Source organism: Scatophagus argus, chromosome 14, assembly GCF_020382885.2.
Source record: "Scatophagus argus isolate fScaArg1 chromosome 14, fScaArg1.pri, whole genome shotgun sequence".
NCBI classification, from domain to species: domain Eukaryota; kingdom Metazoa; phylum Chordata; class Actinopteri; family Scatophagidae; genus Scatophagus; species Scatophagus argus.
Genome location: NC_058506.1, coordinates 8,702,500 through 8,720,072, shown reverse-complemented (window position 1 = coordinate 8,720,072; position 17,573 = coordinate 8,702,500). Strand labels below are relative to the sequence as shown.

The 17,573-nt window shown below is 43.2% G+C and overlaps 1 protein-coding gene across 1 annotated transcript in view; it reads right to left on the bottom strand.

Annotated features, from left to right (window-relative positions):
• Positions 1-701: 701 nt before the first annotated feature.
• The window catches only part of LOC124071021 (Down syndrome cell adhesion molecule-like protein 1 homolog), a 49,304-nt gene continuing 32,432 nt past the window's right edge, over positions 702-17,573 (bottom strand). The window contains 22 exon segments of the mRNA XM_046411443.1: positions 702-3,760; positions 4,323-4,634; positions 4,880-5,080; positions 5,323-5,475; positions 5,603-5,721; positions 5,834-5,864; positions 6,002-6,157; positions 6,260-6,547; positions 6,730-6,918; positions 7,216-7,314; positions 7,412-7,575; positions 7,712-7,829; positions 8,410-8,563; positions 10,765-10,904; positions 12,611-12,766; positions 13,375-13,560; positions 14,646-14,886; positions 15,242-15,312; positions 15,405-15,572; positions 15,666-15,794; positions 15,963-16,059; positions 16,887-17,086. Of these exon segments, the coding sequence (XP_046267399.1) occupies positions 3,327-3,760; positions 4,323-4,634; positions 4,880-5,080; positions 5,323-5,475; positions 5,603-5,721; positions 5,834-5,864; positions 6,002-6,157; positions 6,260-6,547; positions 6,730-6,918; positions 7,216-7,314; positions 7,412-7,575; positions 7,712-7,829; positions 8,410-8,563; positions 10,765-10,904; positions 12,611-12,766; positions 13,375-13,560; positions 14,646-14,886; positions 15,242-15,312; positions 15,405-15,572; positions 15,666-15,794; positions 15,963-16,059; positions 16,887-17,086 (3,806 nt within the window). The 3' untranslated portion in view covers positions 702-3,326.

Genomic DNA, 17,573 nt, shown 5'->3' with positions numbered 1-17,573 from the left:
GTCATGCTCAGTTTGATTAATACTGATTGAAGGACTATGCTGTGTATGTTGTGCTTTCACTTGCCTTTATACAAATAAGGACCTTACACTGATCAGCTACAACATTAAACTGACCACTGACAAGCGAAATGAATAACACTAGCCATCTTTTTACAATGCTATGTGTTCTGCAGGGAAAGCTTGGGTTCTGAGTGCCAGCTCTTCCCTTCAGCAAAAGCCTCCCCCCAGCTGGACACTGTACCCCATCACATTTCAAAAACAGCTCAGGAATGTCTCAAGGACCACAGCAATGGCTTGCAGACTCCCCAGAACCCAACCTGATCGAGAATCTGCAGGATGCGCTGGAATAAGTCAAAATCCACCCCACCCAACCCTCAATGCACAGGACCAAAAGGGTCCAGCATTCTGATGACCACAAAATACCCAGAGGTCCTGTGTACCTTCCTCTGACAGGTCAGGGCTGTTATGGAAGTAAAATACTAAATATAAATTTTAACACCACATATTTTCTTCATATTTTTAAACGCAGAAATAGATTTAGTGTTGATTTTGGTGCAATGCCAGCGTGTCACAGGTGGGTTCCCATTAAGCATTTCAGTACTGCTTTAGCTGTTTCTCTGTTCATTCAATATGAATGTCAGCTTAAAAATGCTCAGATGATATCTTGACAAACCTGTTGAGAATGACAGAAGCCATGACATATGAAAGATAGCTTTATTGCACAAGGTGTTAGAATGATCTTTTTAGTTTTTGCTTTCTTTTCATAGAAAATGTACTTCTGAACACAAGCAATTGCTATAACAAGCAACTCAAACAAATGTTTTGGATACCCTCAACATTTTTTTTGTCTGTTTTTGATTTTCATACATTTTTTCCTTCAATTTTTCCCTTTTAGCAAGCATGCAATGTATTTTTTGAGGATGAACAAAATACAAAATAATGATAATAAAAAAGTAAATAGGACAAATGACAACATCAAAAGACCTTTAAAAAAGAATAAAAATCCAACAAATTAGTATCAAAAACATAAAGGGAAAGAAAAATGTTTTTTTGTTTTGTTTTTGCCCATTTCAGAAGTAAAATATTTTATTTTTGATACTATTTCAATTTGAAATTGGGGCATTCAACCCTGATGTGTCCCCTGATTTATTCTGACGAAAATAGCTCTTCATACAAAACTGTGTTTATGTACAAGACTTAATCTATAAACAACACTGACAAAGGTAGAGATGATGGATTTAGTATGTTTAGGGTGGTGAATTTTTACTTTAATTTATCTGAATGGGGGAAAAGGACAGGAGTCTGAATGCTTGAGGTTTACAGACCGACTCCAGTCCAGTATATACACAACAGGAGTTTGTGTGACCAGAAGAGCTACGAGTCCCTGATTTCACTTGGCTGATTTGAGCCACGGGCCACCTACCTTGGTACTGTTTGGGCCCTGGAACCAAAAGTTGGACCCAATCAAATAAAAATAGATATTATAAGTCAAAATCAACAGACCAACAGACCCACCCGCCCTCCCCAAGCAGACAAACAAACAAAGCAAATGGATAAATAAACATAAACCACAAAGCACTATCATGGAGATGCTTCAAAAAAAAAAACAAAAAAAAAAAAAGAAAAACAAAAACATTCCAATAGATTCTTGCGTGAATGTACATTAGAGCAAAATGGAGAGGTATGAACACAAATAAAATGGGACATACTGTATACAGTACTTCAGACAGGGCAACAACAAATATATCAATTGTGTGAACATTATATAATTTTCAAAACTGAGCTCCCTGACATATAACATCGCTCAACATTATAGTATTTTACTTCATTCACATCATGACTGGGATTCCCTCAGCTAGTTATACATTTCTTCAAAGAGCAAAGAGTGACTGGCTGGCTGAGACGCTGGAAAGATGTGTTAGCGTATCTGTGACAGAAGCCCTCATTCTGTATTGTGACTCCAAGTCTGCAACCATGCTGCGGCAAACATAAAACTTACTTTTAGATCCTATATGACAATGATCTAATTTGTGAATGTCGCTGTATTTACCAGCCACAAAGGCTCAAGCTTAACAGAGTGATCGGGCCTATCCCCATCATCAGACTTAAAGTGTTACACATATCTTGCTATGATTGTTTTCCTCAGGCAGACTCGGCTAAGTATGCGCTACAAACCAGCTACCGGTTATCACCTGTTCACCCAGCCAGCCTTCCTTTTCAAGAAAACAAAGTAAAACTAAGTAGCCTACCTTGCTTTTCCCATCTCAACATGGGTAGGGAAAAGGGCCGCTCTCTGTCCATACAGTGGAGTGAAACACTCTTCTCGTAGTCGGTCTACATACAGAAACATACCGAACATCCCGTATATATACTATACTTTTTCTTTCTTTAGTCCAACCATTTTAAAATGTCTCTTTTTTAAATTTTATGATTGAGCGATTGTCTCATTCTTAAATTTGACTTTAACATTAAATTGCTGTATATACTACTACACTATTGTAGTACATACAATTTATACTTTGTCATAATTTCATTTAAATGTCAATAATATACCTACATAGAAATATATATGTAAATTCTTTATAATACCAAATATTCTCTGTTTGTAATGTGAGAAATGATAGCTGGTTCATTTGGGTTGTCATGATTTGATTAAAAAGTTAGACACTGTTCAGCTGGAGAGAGATGTGTGAAGAACATAGATGTGATATAAATTTTATCGTGGGAGGTGAACCTGAATCATTTCTTTTGGAATCACTGTTAAGAGAAAATCTGCCAATAGCTATTTGGGACTTTAAGAGACACATAGAGGGTGAAAGATACAGTAAGAATAGGGGAACTTAACTGGCCCTGCAAACTGACAATAATACTCAAACTATGGAGGACAGTATGTGTGTGTGCATGAGAAACAGAATGGCCACAGAGCTTCATACTGGCTATCGTAGTCTTCATCATCATAAACACAGAGCTTTTAGCTCCCCAATTATAGTCAATATTTCCAAATGACCACGGAATCGCTTCCTGTTTTTTTGCTGTGCAAGTCCCGCGAAAATGGAGCGGAGCTGAGCACCAGCCGGCTGGAACTGTTAGTTGGAGTTAGTAATTTACTTACTTAGTCCCAGGTGAACATGAAAAGTAGGGTTAGCTGGGTCTCTGTCTGGGAGAACACTTATCCCGAGGAACATTAGACAGAACGCTGGGCAGTTCACCATTAGTTGGGTTTAAAGAAAGATGGTTGCATGCCCTTTCTGGCCCAGACTGAGGAGCACCAGAGTAGGGCTGGCTGAGGAGTGGGACAGCAATGCAAGTCTGTGCAAAAGATTTGACTACACCAGCGTGTATGACTTGGAGTAGGCCCCCACACTCTGTTTCTGCAGTCTCCCCAGTGCAGAGGAGCTGCTCTCTAGCAGCGAGTCTCTGGAGCCCCCCACCTTGTTACTGTTGATGGGGTTGCTGCTCGTGCTGGAAGTGGAAGCTGTTGCTGCAGTGTTGGAGCTGGGCATGGTGAGAGTCCTCTGGGGCAAGGTGGCAGTGCCCGAGCTGGCACCCAAACTGCCCAGCCCAGAATGGCCCAACGTCAGGGCCTGCTGCTTGGCAGGGTCTAGAGTCTTGTGACGGCCCTGGGTGTGATACGCCCGCTGTGTCAGGCTGCGAATTGAGGCTTCCCGTGGTGGCACAGCCGGGCACGGGTCATGCAGCTCCCCTTGCTTGCGAAAGAATGGGTCTGTCTTCATATAGAGGGGTAGGTTGCAGAATTCACCTGAGACAGGCAGGAGAAATGGCAGTTGGGATTAAAGAAAGTCATTTGTTTCAAGTGTTCAAAAACCTTTTTTTCCCCAAAAGCACATAAGTAAATATGGCCTTTGCTTTTCTTCCTACATTGTAACACATGACTTTGAATATATTCTTCATGTATGGAGACAGAAACTAAACCTTGGAGTGACTGCTTAAACATATCAGCTAAGAAGGATGAGCGTTGCTTCCTGGCGAATCTGAAGGTAAATACTGATTGTTATGAAAAAGTTTGGATTCAGCTTGGATCGGTCATGGTGACAGAGAATTTACCTATTTATTTTTAGACCTGTTAATTATTATGTGACGAAGACTTTTGTTTGGTGTATTCTCACACTACGTTGACAATTTATCCTCACAAAGTATTTGTACTTGTTTGGTAAAATTTCTTTGCTACCTATTCCAGCATTGTGTGTGTGGCTTTTTAGTGCACTTTTGTCAAGATTTTAGGTTACTTTACTATCAGTCTGTTGTGTCAGAGTAGTATTAGGTCACAATAAAAAGGTAAAAGAAACAAATTTCATACTCACTTTTGTTGGCGCGGTGGGGAATGGGCACAGCCACATTTTTACCGCGGTCATAGTCCTGCGGTTTGGGTGGTGAGGCAGTGAAGCGGCAGATGCCTGGTTCAGACGGCGTGCTGAGGGAAGTCATGCTGTCTGCCGGGTCATTGGTACCTGTGGTCATTTGGTCAGATGAGCTGTCAGAGATGAAACACTCCGTAATGGTGAACTTGGCGTGCTGCAGGTGCTCCTCCAGCTTGGCGTGCTCATATGCCCTCGCCAGTTCCTCATAGGTGGAGGAGGCGCTCTCTGTCGACACCATGCTATTGCGACCCTTGTCTGGAAAAACAAAATGTAAATATGTTCTTAGTCAGACAAGAGCTCGTGTGTCTTTCGTTTCTTCGCATTGCCATCCATACAGACATTTGGTGTCACTGAACGAGCAAGTTGTTGCTTGGAGTAGTTGCTGTTGTTGGAGGTCAAAGATGTACTATATTTTCTCCAGAGTCTTAGTCACTTGTGATTTGAGGATGCATGTTGTGGCAAGGGGACCATGTTGGGGGGGCTGACTGGGACAGACTCACCTGTATCTTGCGAGAGGCTGGCGCTGTAGCTGTCACTCTCAGTGGCAGTGATGCCATGAGAGCCCATCGTCCTCCAGTCTGAGGTCAGAGTTCGTGCAGAGGCCGTCGACTGGCTTTGACTCGGCCGGCTCAGCGTCCACTGGCTGGAATATCTATTCCTAGAGCTGTGGGCTGATTTTATACTTTTCCTCGACACAGGATCTGAGAAAGGACACGGCAATCAGAGAACACCTTGGCAGTACAAAGACAGTGTGCACCCACGTATTGATTTTCAAGAAGATCAGAGACTGTCTCATCATCTTCATGGCTGAAGTAAATGTAAGGCCGTTCCGTAAGAGTTCAAAGCTTTCATTTGGATACACCAGCTCAACCTGTTTCATGTTTTTTCAATTTTAAAGCAGTGAAATTTATTGAAAAACTTTTATTTGAAGAGATAAACTCACTTGTGCCCGGGCGGATGTCTGACATGTCAATCAAAGGCCCTGAATTCTGGATAAGAGCTTGGTGATGCAGAGACACGCCTGTGCAGAAGTTCTGCGGATTAACTGATTGGCTGAACTCTGTATCTGTCACTGGCACCGCTGCCTTGTCCTCCCCTGTTCCGAGTGATGAGCAAATACAACAATTATACAAAGAAAAATCTGTAATTATCTAACATAGGCTACAGGAAAATGACTCTGATAATAGATATTTGTGCTGTTGTTGTCGAGCACAGCCACATGCCTATCTGTTTGATGCCTTCCTTGTCCTCAATGAGTAGCTGAACACGTGGGATGTCAATGTGGAGCCTTGGTCCTTGAGGAGGGCCCTTAACTGGAGTGTCTATACTGCGATTGTTCTTGCTGCAGAGGGAAATGACACATATAGTCAGTCTGGTGTTAATGACCTATGCGAAACACTAGAGTCCTCTACGCAGTAGTCATAACAACCATGGTCATAAAAGCTGGCACTTACCTGATAAGCATCTCAGCCAGGCTCTTAGCATCTATAAGAAGACAATATCTTAATTAGATTATAGTTGGCTGTGAAGATAATCATTTCAACTTGTCGCTCTATGTTACATTAATCCATTACACACAGTAACATGGATCTTTCTCTGAACTCTCTTTTCCTTTCTCTCACCTCTAAGTCGTTTAAGCCTCTTCTCCTTGCGTTTCTTGCGGATAATGAAGAGCAAAGCAACACCCAGAGTAACCAGGATGACAGGAGAGCCAATAGAGAACAACTTTTTCACGTCATCCCCTTCTCCACGGGCTGATTTAATGGGAGGAATCGTACCTACAGAGAGAAAGAATAAAATATTTAATACAGAAAATTCAGTGCTAGAGGTACCGATGACAGAAAAATGATTTTGCAGACAGTGATCGAGGATGCACTTACTGCCATCATAGTCAGTGGTGGCAAACTGGGAGCTCTGATTGCCACACCCAGCGCTGTTGCAGGCCTTCATTTTGAGCTCGTACCAGGTGGCTTCACGCAGCTCGCTGAGGAAGAGCTGGGTGGTGGAGTTGGCCTTGAGGCTCTGCCAGGCCCAGGTACCTTTGGGCCTGAAGTCTAGCATCAAGTCGGTGATGGGGCAACCGCCACTGGTCCAGCCCTGCAGGTTGAGCCCTGCGTGGGTGGAGTTGATGTGGGTGAGCAGCGGCTGATCCTTATTGAACACCGGTTCTGCAGATAGGAGTAGCAGAGATACAGAGCAACAGGAGGTTATAAAGGTAATGTGGTGGTGCAAACAAAGCAATATAATATGTCTGTATCTGTGATCTATTAATGACTTACAATCTGAGAACAATATATGGTAATAAATACTATTTCACATTCCAGCCCAGACTCATGGTCCCACCCCTCACCTCTTCCATGTGTCTTTGCCTCAATGATCTCACTGATGCGCCCGGAGCCCACGCTGTTCTTGGCTGCCAACTTGACCTTGTACCAGGTTCCACAGCGCAGATTGTCCAACCTGAAGGATCGTTCACTGGAGCTGATGAACACATCCCTCCATTCCTCTGTGTTGTCCACAGAATACTGCAGCACAAATCCTGTAGAGTCACACAGCAAAGTCAAACACAAGTCATTTAGAACAACCACTGTAAATCCAATAAATGAAAGACTGTGGAGAATCTTTGCTGCTGCTACATCACTTGGCCACCAGGGGGCAACAACCAGCTACCATCAGCTCTAGTTTTAGTACTTCTTACCCAGAAACACTATTGTGGGCAGGATAAAAGAGATCTGTTCCAAAATCAGCTACAAGGTCATGGATATTTTTGTCATGAAACAGCTGCAGGGTTGGGCAGATGTTTCTCTGGTCGCAGAAATTCTCATCAGTAGCATACCTCTGATGGAGCTTCCCCCGTTGTCCCCAGGGATCCAAGCCAGGGTGATGGAAGAGGTGGACGTAGTGGAAACAGTCAGGCGAGGCTGATCAGGAGGGACTGGATGTACACACAGAGACACTGCCTCAACAACACTGCAAAGCTAATGTGTCCTTCACTGGTCAGTTCCATTCAAACACCTTCTGTTTCTTCTTACCTTGTACCGCTAGATTGACAATTATCGTGTCAAAGCCCAGAGTGTTTGTGGCTGTACAGGTGTAGTAACCAGAATCCTCTGCTTTGACTGAACGTAGCACCAGCGTGCCGTTGGATAAGATCTGCCGCTGACTGTCTGCTGTTACCGGAATGGCAGAATCCTCACTGACAAAGTACAAACAGGATATAGATGTCAATCTCACTCCAGAATAAATTATTTTTTTCCTCTCACAAGCAGCAGTATCTGTCAGAGTGAGTCATGATGATGACACATAAGTCGTGTATGTCGAGGAGCTCTGACCTGTCTTTGGTCCATTTAATTGTGGGGGCGGGTTCTCCCACTGAACTGCAAGGCAGACGCACTTCCTTCATCCAGGGTGTGGTCACCGTGCCACCAAAGGACAGGATCTTAGCTGGGACTGCACACATAAAAAAATTATGTGATTTAATTATCACACAGTCAATTATAGATAAACCAAGTCAAAACCAAAAAAAACAAAAACAAAAAACTGCTCAAGCAAAGCAGTCTTTTTCATAAATTCACATCTAACCGTTGTTGACTGAATGAGTGGCCCAGTTTGCCAAACAGGGAAGGCCTTTACTCACTGCTGAAGGAGTAAAAAGCTGTGACATAGTGTTTGAGCCCCTCCTCTAACCTCTTAGTTTCAGTCTATCTTTTCTCCATAGATCCTCCCTTCTATTGATTTTCACATGCTACCTCTCTCCCCAAGGGTCATTTTACTGGATAGGCCCTGTTCATCACCACATAATTAACAACAGCCTTTCTTGCAACACAGCCGCCACTCAATCAATACCACGGCTGTCAATCAATAACAGAGAGAACAGACAGAGTGAGAAGGAGCGAGAGTGATGAAAGTGATTTGTGTACAGGAGATCATGTTGCTGTTTTGTAGCCATCTTTGGAGCGCTCTCCCTCATAACCTTTACAGAAATTCCTTTACCCTTCTCCTCCACTACAGGCTCGCCTGGAGGACCCACCTTTCCCAGCAGGCTCCACTGTGACCTTTGAGCTGATGTTGCCTCGGCCCGCAGTTGTCACGGCTGCAGCCCAGATGTGGTACTGTTTACCCCGGGAAAGGTGCGTGATACGATAGAAGAGCATCTCCGGGTTGGCCTCATACTCACTGGGTGCCTGGGACAGAGGGCACGCAATGTCAGGTTAGCAAACTGTGATAACACAGCGACACAACAGGCCTGGTGGCTGCTCTCATACTGGAAACTTCATCACGCTGAAGAAATATTAAGGACGGAACATCTCAAATGTGCACTGAAAGACAACACTATCATTCTAAGCTTAAACATTATTGGAATAAAGAAGCGATCATTCTGCTAACCAGCCCGACATTTTGACATGTAGTAAGTGAAAAGGTGTTACCAATAGCATTCTAATCAAGTGTCCCACTGAGTCATGACAGTGTGACAGTGAGCCAACATGCACAATAACGGGACCCCAAAACTGAAGTAGTTAAATGGAATCCAGCCATTAATACTTTTTGTGCACATTGTGTATTTCCTACATGTCAATATGCCTTCAGTGAAAACAGCTACAGCAAGCTATTGTTTTCCTTTGGTATGGAAATAATGAATAATGAAGAAAAATGTAAAGAATAATTAATAAAAAAGAGATTTTTTAAAAGCTGCATGTGAGATTGTTGTGTAATTGACGGGGGTCCATTATTATATTATTCTTTTATTTAGTATATGTTGTAGTATATGTTACCAAATGCTTTTCAATTTAACAGTTTTTGCAATTGTTCATTATTATAATTATTATTGTTATCATTATTATTATTATTTTTGCTCATTTAAGTGTTTTTAGAATGACTTTTGCTGTCTTTGGTTGACATTTTTTGTTTGTGTGATATGCATTCGTCCTCTTTTGTAACCTTATTGCTTAATTTAGAACTTAAATGTGCCGCATAACATGTTGTGCTGTGCAGCATAAATGAGTGTTGTTTTTGCATTTAATGTTTCGAGAATTCAAAGCTGCATTGAGCAGTTAAGATTTTGAGGAAAAAAACTGCAAGAGAAACAAATAAAATCAAAGATGTAATGAGTGTACATGTGGATTCCTCCAAGACAATTTATTCACTGGCTTAAGAAAAATCACATTTTACACCTCAATACTGGATTAAAGGTGTTCCTGTGGATATTTTTTCTACAAACACATCTTTGAGAAGATATTCACACATACACCTGCGGGGACACAAACACACGCACACACAAAAACACTGTTTTCTCTCAAGTCGATCCTCTGTTCTATCTCTTTAATCTGTTCATCTCTCAGTGCTCATCTTCAGTTCCTTCACCATTTGCTTTCTCCTCTTTTCCTCTATCCCTCTATGTCTAGCTCAGTGAAGAGGAGAGGATGGAGGGACAGAGGAGGGAGGGAAGGAGGGAGGGTGTCTGTGTGTGTGTGTGTGTGTGTGTGTGTGTGTGTGTGTGTGTGTGTGTGTGTGTGTGTGTGTGTGTGTAGAGGGTGCGTTCGAAAATTCCTCCAGCATAGCGGTGGTGTTGTGGTGATCCAGGGAGTGATACAGGGAGATAATGAAAAGACGGACAAAAGCACTCTCATCTTGATGTGACTGATACCCTCCTCTGCTCCTCCCTCCTTCCCAGCCTGACTCTCGCTCTCTCCCACTCTTCCTCTCCCCTCATCTCTCTCTTTTTCTCTCATTTCCCCTCGGTCTCTCCCTACCTCTAATGGTGTTTCTCTTTCCTCCCTCTCTCTCTCTCAACCTCCTTTCCCCCCTCCCTTCCTCCCTCCCTCCCTCCTCCCTGCCTGTGCTCATTTACATGGCACTCATGCACAGAGAGGGAGGAGTATTTGTGAATAATAAGAAAGTGAGATTCTAGCCTGATATCAGATTTCACTGTGTGCTGGTGTTTGTGTGCACACGACCTAACCACAACTGAAATGCCACACATGCATGTATAAATAGAAAATGTTGAAATGTGATTTCTGTGTGTGTTTGTGTGTGTGTGTTTCTTATGCGGCAGTGTGCATGTGTGAGCTTGTTCTCTGCTTCATTTGCATATCTACGTCTCATCACGTTGCCAAGACAACCTCATCTGTTCATCTGGGAGGGCAGGAAATAAAGCGATGGTGCAAATGCAGTGAAAGAGAGACATGCGCAAAAGACACACACACACACACACACACACACACACACTCTCTCACACCCAAACAACAAACAGGTTTAATTTATAGCAATGGTTACAAATTAATTATTTCCATCAGTAGATATTCATCAAGCTCACAAATTCCTTGCTTCTCAATCACCTGAAACATTTTCCCCCCATAGGAGTCACACCCACAGAGGACAGACTTACCGGCTGTCCAGACCCTGGACTGGAGCAGTAGATGGTGTACTTGCGTATAACACCATTTGGTTTGAGAGGAGGCAACCAGGACACGACCACGCTACTCGGAGAAGAGGGAACTGCCTTGATGCCAGCCGGTGGACCAGGCACTGGGAAACACAAAGACACATCAGCAAAGGGGGCATGCGCATGTGTGTGCACCTCCATGTGTGATTTGTGTGTGAATACACATGCTGGGTGTTGGATGCCTATTAAAGTGAGCAGACTTGTTTGCAGATTGCTAGTCTTATCCTGCACTAAGCCGCTCTGGGAGGACTTGGAAGAACTCCCTTTGAGTGGACGGTGGTGACATATGTTCAGTTAGACATTGGTCAGCAGTTTTGAGTCTGTGACACCCAGCATTCTCTTAACTCTCAAACCCACACACAGATTAGATGATAGTGTCTGATCCCCTGCTGGCCACTTGGACACTGTTTGACACTGGGCACCACTTAATGCTCTCATTCACATCTAAAGGCATAAGATGGATTTAAAATGGATGCACGCTGAAAAAAACAACAAAACAAAACAAAACAAAAAAACATCAGGACACTGTGAAAGTTGAACAATAACGCTTTTGTCACATGGGCCTTACAGCATGGGGGTCACAGCATCAAGTCTATTCAGTGCCGACCATAAATATAACTTGTTCTCAAGAGTGGGCCTCATCAGGGGTCTACAGAATAAGATCCTGCACTTTAAAGACAACCCCCAACTCATTTTTCTCTTTTATGTGAAGCTCCCTGATCCAGTTATTCAACCAGCCCATGTCCTCAGACTCCTTCATCCTGCACATTACATGAGCACGGATAACAACAACTCAAGAAGGAAAGAGGCAGCGAGAGAGGTTTCAAAAGACGGAGGCGAGAAAGAAAGAATGGTGAGAATGATAGGTGGAGTTCCTGGAAAAGAGATGATGGTGTTGTCGGTGGTGATGGGGAGGGGCATCATTATCATAACTGGACCTCCATGTCAAAGTAGGAGTGGTATTAATATTGAGCAGCAATGGGGGGTTGGGCGATGAGTCCCATCTGGTGCCCAAAATCTGCCCAGGACTCCAGACAGACAGAGAGCCTGCTGCACAGCCATCATGGCTTGTGTTGTGATGATGAGGAAGCACTGCACATTGGAGCTCAGTGAACATCCACATCCTACATGAACACATTATGCACTACCCTACCAGGATATGTCACAGTAAAGGGCTAAAACACTCAACCAAACACACAGAGAATACAAGCCTGCTTTAATACATTTCTATTATGTCTGTATAGGATGTATGATCACCATCCTATCTTTCCATCTTCAACCCCCAGGCCCCTCCTCCTCCCCCTCCTTTATAAAGAGACATGGATCTGACTGTAATCCCGCCTCCAATGGTGTAAGCACAAAATTAATTCTCTCTAATCCAAGAGGAGTTAATCCCCATGCCTATGGCAACAGGGCTAGTGGAGAGGATGTGGGCCTGGGCTGATGGCTGACTCCTGGATGCTAAATGCCTCCCAGAGAGCACCCCTCCTCTCCCTCCCAGTGTCTCCCACCAGCCCTGCCTCAGCCCTGAGATGTGGACCCAAAGCCTCTTAATTCTCATTAGCACTGCTAATGGAGCTTCCCAGCTTTTGTCATGGGTTTGAGATAAAGCTCAGCACTCCTTTATATGCACCCCCCATCTCCGATCTTCCTAGCACCTTTACCCACATCCAATACAGCATACCTCAAGCTGCATTTTTGGGCACCAGAACATATGAACAAATAAGTTAAACTCTTTAAATAGCTAAACTTCTTTTTGTCTTGAGTTCCTGTTTGTGTGTATACTCACAGTCCTCACGGGTTTGGATATAAAGGACGTTGCTGCGAACCCCATCTCCAGCTTGCGTGTAGGCCAGCACCTGGACACTGTAGTTGGTGAACTTCTCCAGCCCTCGCAGCTCCACCTGTTCACGTGTGGTGGTGATATTCTGCATCTCTCCCCATTCTGAGGAGGGCAGGAAAGGAAAACTGTTTCAGAGAGTATTTAATGCATTCTGGTGGACGGGCATGACAGACCAACTCTGTTTTCAACAAAACACATTTATATAACGCTAAGTTGTTTTGCTAAATATGTTTTGGAGAAACTGTCTGGAATGACTGGAATGACATCAGGGTGGATGGATGATGCTAGAAATCACAAAAACTTTGCATGCTGTGTTGCCCTTTTTTAAGGTTTGTGGTCTAATGAAGCACTTTGAGGTTGACTGAGGTTTAAAATGCTACTATTTGTGTTTTTGTCTTTTCTTTTTTGCTATTATACGGGCATCATTTTCCACAAAACATATTTGCTAATGCAAATTTAGGAAAACAGACTGAACATACATAGGAGCACAGACACCGCAATCTCAACCACCATCAATACCGATAGCTTTGAGAATCTCTGACACAAAGAAACAAGGAAAAACGTGGACATATTGAAAGAAGTACTTTACGAGAAAGGTCACAGATTAACGAATTCTGAATCACAACACTGATACAACACAGAGAGGTAGGTGGCTGAATGGGAGGGTTTGGTTGATTGGTGAAGTTTAGAATGAGATAGGTGATAATTACTCTGCATTGGCCACTGGGCCCGGCCCCCACAGCACCCACCTCCGTCAGGGAAGAGGGACCAAAACACAACCCGGTAGCCTTTCAGCACACCGTGCAGTGTCAGCCGTGGAGGCTCTGCCCATGTGATCACCGCCTCATCCGATGTCACGGAGATTGCTCGCACGTTCTGTGGAGGCTCACTGGGCACTGGGGGAAAGCAGGGAGTGAGTGTTAGTGCAGCATGGCTCAAATACATGAGCTTTGAGGTTGTTTCAACAATTTCCACTTGTCAAAAATCCTTGGTTATTGCTGTTGCTAAGAAGACCTGGCCGATCTAGCATGGAAGCACTGATAATTAATGACTACTCAACATCAACAACCCACAGGCAATCTCTGCTGAAACAAATCAGCCAAATAAGCTCAAATTAGCTCTCAATAGCTTCTTGTTCAGGACTGGCTTTTAGAGCACAGAGTAGAAAAGGAGAGGAGGTGTAGAGAGGGGTCGATGGAGGGGAGGAAGGGCACTGAGAGAGAGCAACATGAAAAGTAAGGCAGCTACACCTTAAGGGGTTAAAATGCAGATGAGGAGTGTGGGGTGAGCTGAGATGTGGAGTCTGAAGGAAGACAATGTTCTTCTTTTTAGGTAACTGCAGTTGTAGGAGTTGAATCTTCAGACTACCAATCTGGACAATCACCATCACTATTCCAGCTGATCATGATGTCTACTATTACTATTCACACAGACTCGGAGGATCCATATATTTATGTCTGAAAGGAAGGATCAGCCGGGTCAGAAAAATATAAGAAATAAAAGGTTCAAGAGGACAGATGTGGAGGAATATAAAGGAACCAACTGGAGGATGAGGAAGAGAAAGGAGAGGAAGGGAAAAAGGAGGCAGAGTGGGCAGACACTTAGAGAGTAATGGGGTTCCTTGTTCTTCTCTCGCTCTGTACAAGCCTAATGAGGGTGCTAATTAAAGCGGAAAGAAGAATGGGGGATGTGCTGCAAATTCATTTCTTCCGTTTTTTTTTTTCTTTTTTAAGTTCATGTGTGTCAATACATGTATGTGGTTGCGATTTATTGCTCTATTTGATTCTGTTTTCTGTTCTTTTTGACAAGTCAAAGGGATATGCTCTGTGGGTCTCTTAATTTCTGTCTCTCGCCATCCTCCCTCATGTCCTGCCATGGTCTCCCCTGGTCTAGCAGTTCAGTCTCTCAGTTGTGTCTACACTCCTTTTCTTTCATCTTGCTGTCTATATTATCTTCCTTCCTTCTCTCCTGGCTCTCCTACCATCTTCCAATGTGGTAGCGTTGATCTCAGTACTGGATGGACCCGTCCCAGCTCTGTTGAAGGCCTGGACCACGACCCCATACTGGGCAAACTTCTTTAGGTTGTCCAAAGTGTACACTTCACTGTCCCCTGTAGCTTTCATTTCCACTATACTGTACTGGCCGTTGCTTCCCGGACCGTTCTCTCTGTAACCAATCTGGTAGCCTCGGATCACCCCGTTCTGCAGCTCCTTCTTAGGAGCCTGAAAGACATGTGGTGATATTAGTTAATACTGTGCATGTCAGACTGAAACATCACTTAGCTGCATTAAAATCATTATGCAACATTGCAGCTGAGTTATTTTGAAATTTGGCAGTAAGATGCACAGAAATTGTGGTAAAATAAAACTGATTATCAAAGAGGTAATTCTTGGTTTCCCTTTCTTTCTAAAATAATTTAGTATTGTCTTTTTAGTTAATTAAGCAGTTTATATGTGCTTTTCTCACACTACTAACAGCAAAGACATATTTTCAGTTTTGAGGACAAATGAGTGGTTGTTTTTGGTATTTGGATTTCCACTGTAACTCTGGTAATAGTACACAAAGCAGTGATGTTACCCTCCATGTGACCCGTATGCTCTGAGATGTCATCGGTTGGAGGATTACATCCATTGGTGGCCCGTCGGGTGCTGAAGACGAAAGATGAGAGTAAAGTGTAAGTAAAAAAAAAAAAGAAAAAAACAGACGAGTGTGATTTCTACAGGAGACACCAATCACTTACGTGCTTCCTCAGTACTGATTGTGAGCTCTTTGCTGGGAAGGCTGCGGCCAATCTTGTTGTATGAGTACATGCGGATGCTGTAAACACATGCTGGATGCAGCTCTACAATGTTGGCCTGGTTGTTAGTGGGAGAGATGTTCCTGGTTGTGTACATGTGATCCCAGGAGTCTGTCAAATACAAGAGCATTTAGGATATTTTTTAGGCATGAATCCTAAAAAAAAAAAAAAATTGACAGGTAGTTTTGAATTTAAGATACCTACCTGACTTGTTCTTGTACTCGATGTCATAGCTGGTGATGATGCTGTTTCCATCAAACCTTTGGATCCAGCGCAGGTTCATGCTCCTGTCCTTCACCTCCCTCACTTCCAGTTCAGGAGGATCTGGTGGTTCTGTGTGTGAGAGACAGAGGGAGAGCAGGTGAGATCTTTTGACTGAGTTCTGATCCTATGACATTTTCCCTCTCACATACCTATTACATACTGTGTTATGAGGCCTCATATTTCATTAAGTTTAAGAATTTGGTGAGACGTCATATGTTGAGTATATGGTAGCAATACCTTGCACAGTGAGTTGGATGAGCCCTCGACCCTCTCCATAAGAGTTGATGGCATGGCAGGAGAAGAAGACAGAATCTCCTCGTTCGGCTGGGTTCAGCTGTGAGCATCATCACAAACAAGGTTACAGTGTGGCACAAAATACAGAATATATGCAACAGATGGCAGCAGTAACATGTCGCACAAATCTTCTGCAATAATACAATTAAACCATTCATGAGCCTTAAAAATTAAGCCAAATAATTTCACCTCTTTTTTATAAAATATACATAAACTATGTTTCATAATGTAACAGTTTTTTCAAGGAATAATTTGACATGTTGGAAAATTTACCTTTTATTCAGAGAGTTAGATAAGAACACTGATGCAACTCTCATGGTTGTACGCTAAATATACAGCAGCCAGTTTTCTTAGCTTAGCATCAAATGGAAAGAGGAGTAAACATTAACCATGGCTCTGTCTGATATTTAAAAATCCTTTGAACCAAAACAAAAATGAGAGCTTCAGGGATGCTGGTGGGCAGATTTTTTTTCTTTCAGACAAATAAAGGCAAATTAGCTGTTTCCCAGATTTTACTCTTTATGCTAAATTAAGCTAAGCTACCCAACAGCTGGCTGCTACTGATATTAGAGTCGTATGATCTTCTGTAACCTTTGGCAATAATGCAAGAGTGTTCAGAAACATTTAGTTGCATAAGTGACTTGATTGGTCTTGGTTTCGCAGGAAATCCTTAAAACACTAGAAAAATCTGCCAACGCTGGCAGAATTTATTTTACAGAAATTAAAGTTGAGCACAGTTTATGGAGCTAAATAGATTCTAGAGAATTTTTGCAAAACAGCTTATTTTTTTTAAATCTATGAATGCTTTCCAGTGTTGGGGTGAGGCCTGAGTTCAGGGTCTGCTGGGCGTTGCATTCTGTATCTGACCTTAAGGGTAGAGATGACTTCGTCCCCCTTCTTGTTTATGGTGATGGAGTAGCGGGGGTTTCTCTCAGCATCGATGACAGTGTCTCCTCTCTCCCAGCGGATGATGATGGGTTGCTCACCCCGCGCTGTGCAGTTCAGCTCCTTGGTCTGGCCCTTCCTTGCCATGGTGGTGTTGGGGTGGCTAGTGATCATGGCAGGAACTGAGCAGAAGTGCAGACATGTGTCAGTGTGAAGAACAGTATTACATGGAGTAATGAGACAAGGGAACGGGGATGTGGTATTGGAAACTGAGGATATATTACAGATGTATAGACATCTCTTTTTCTACACTTCATTCTCCATTTTCATTTCACGCTTCAAGCCTCGCTTACTCAGCCTTCTCCCTGTCTGCCTTCTTCTTCTTTTCCCGATTCTTTTCCACCTCCTTTCCTCAGACACAGATTATTGATTGAGGGGGTTCCTGTGGTTTTGTTTTCATCACTAATTCATCAGCCCTTTTTCCCACCAAACATTTAGGAGCACACAGGCCGACAACCGGAACGCATCAATCAATAGCAAACATAAGATGTGCAGGACGAAAACAAGGTTTTGTTAGGCTGAGTACAGGTCACACTAGCCTGGGGCAAAAGTCCATCTCAGAAATGCTGATTCCCCTTCAAAAAGCTGATTCGTGTTTCAGTATACATG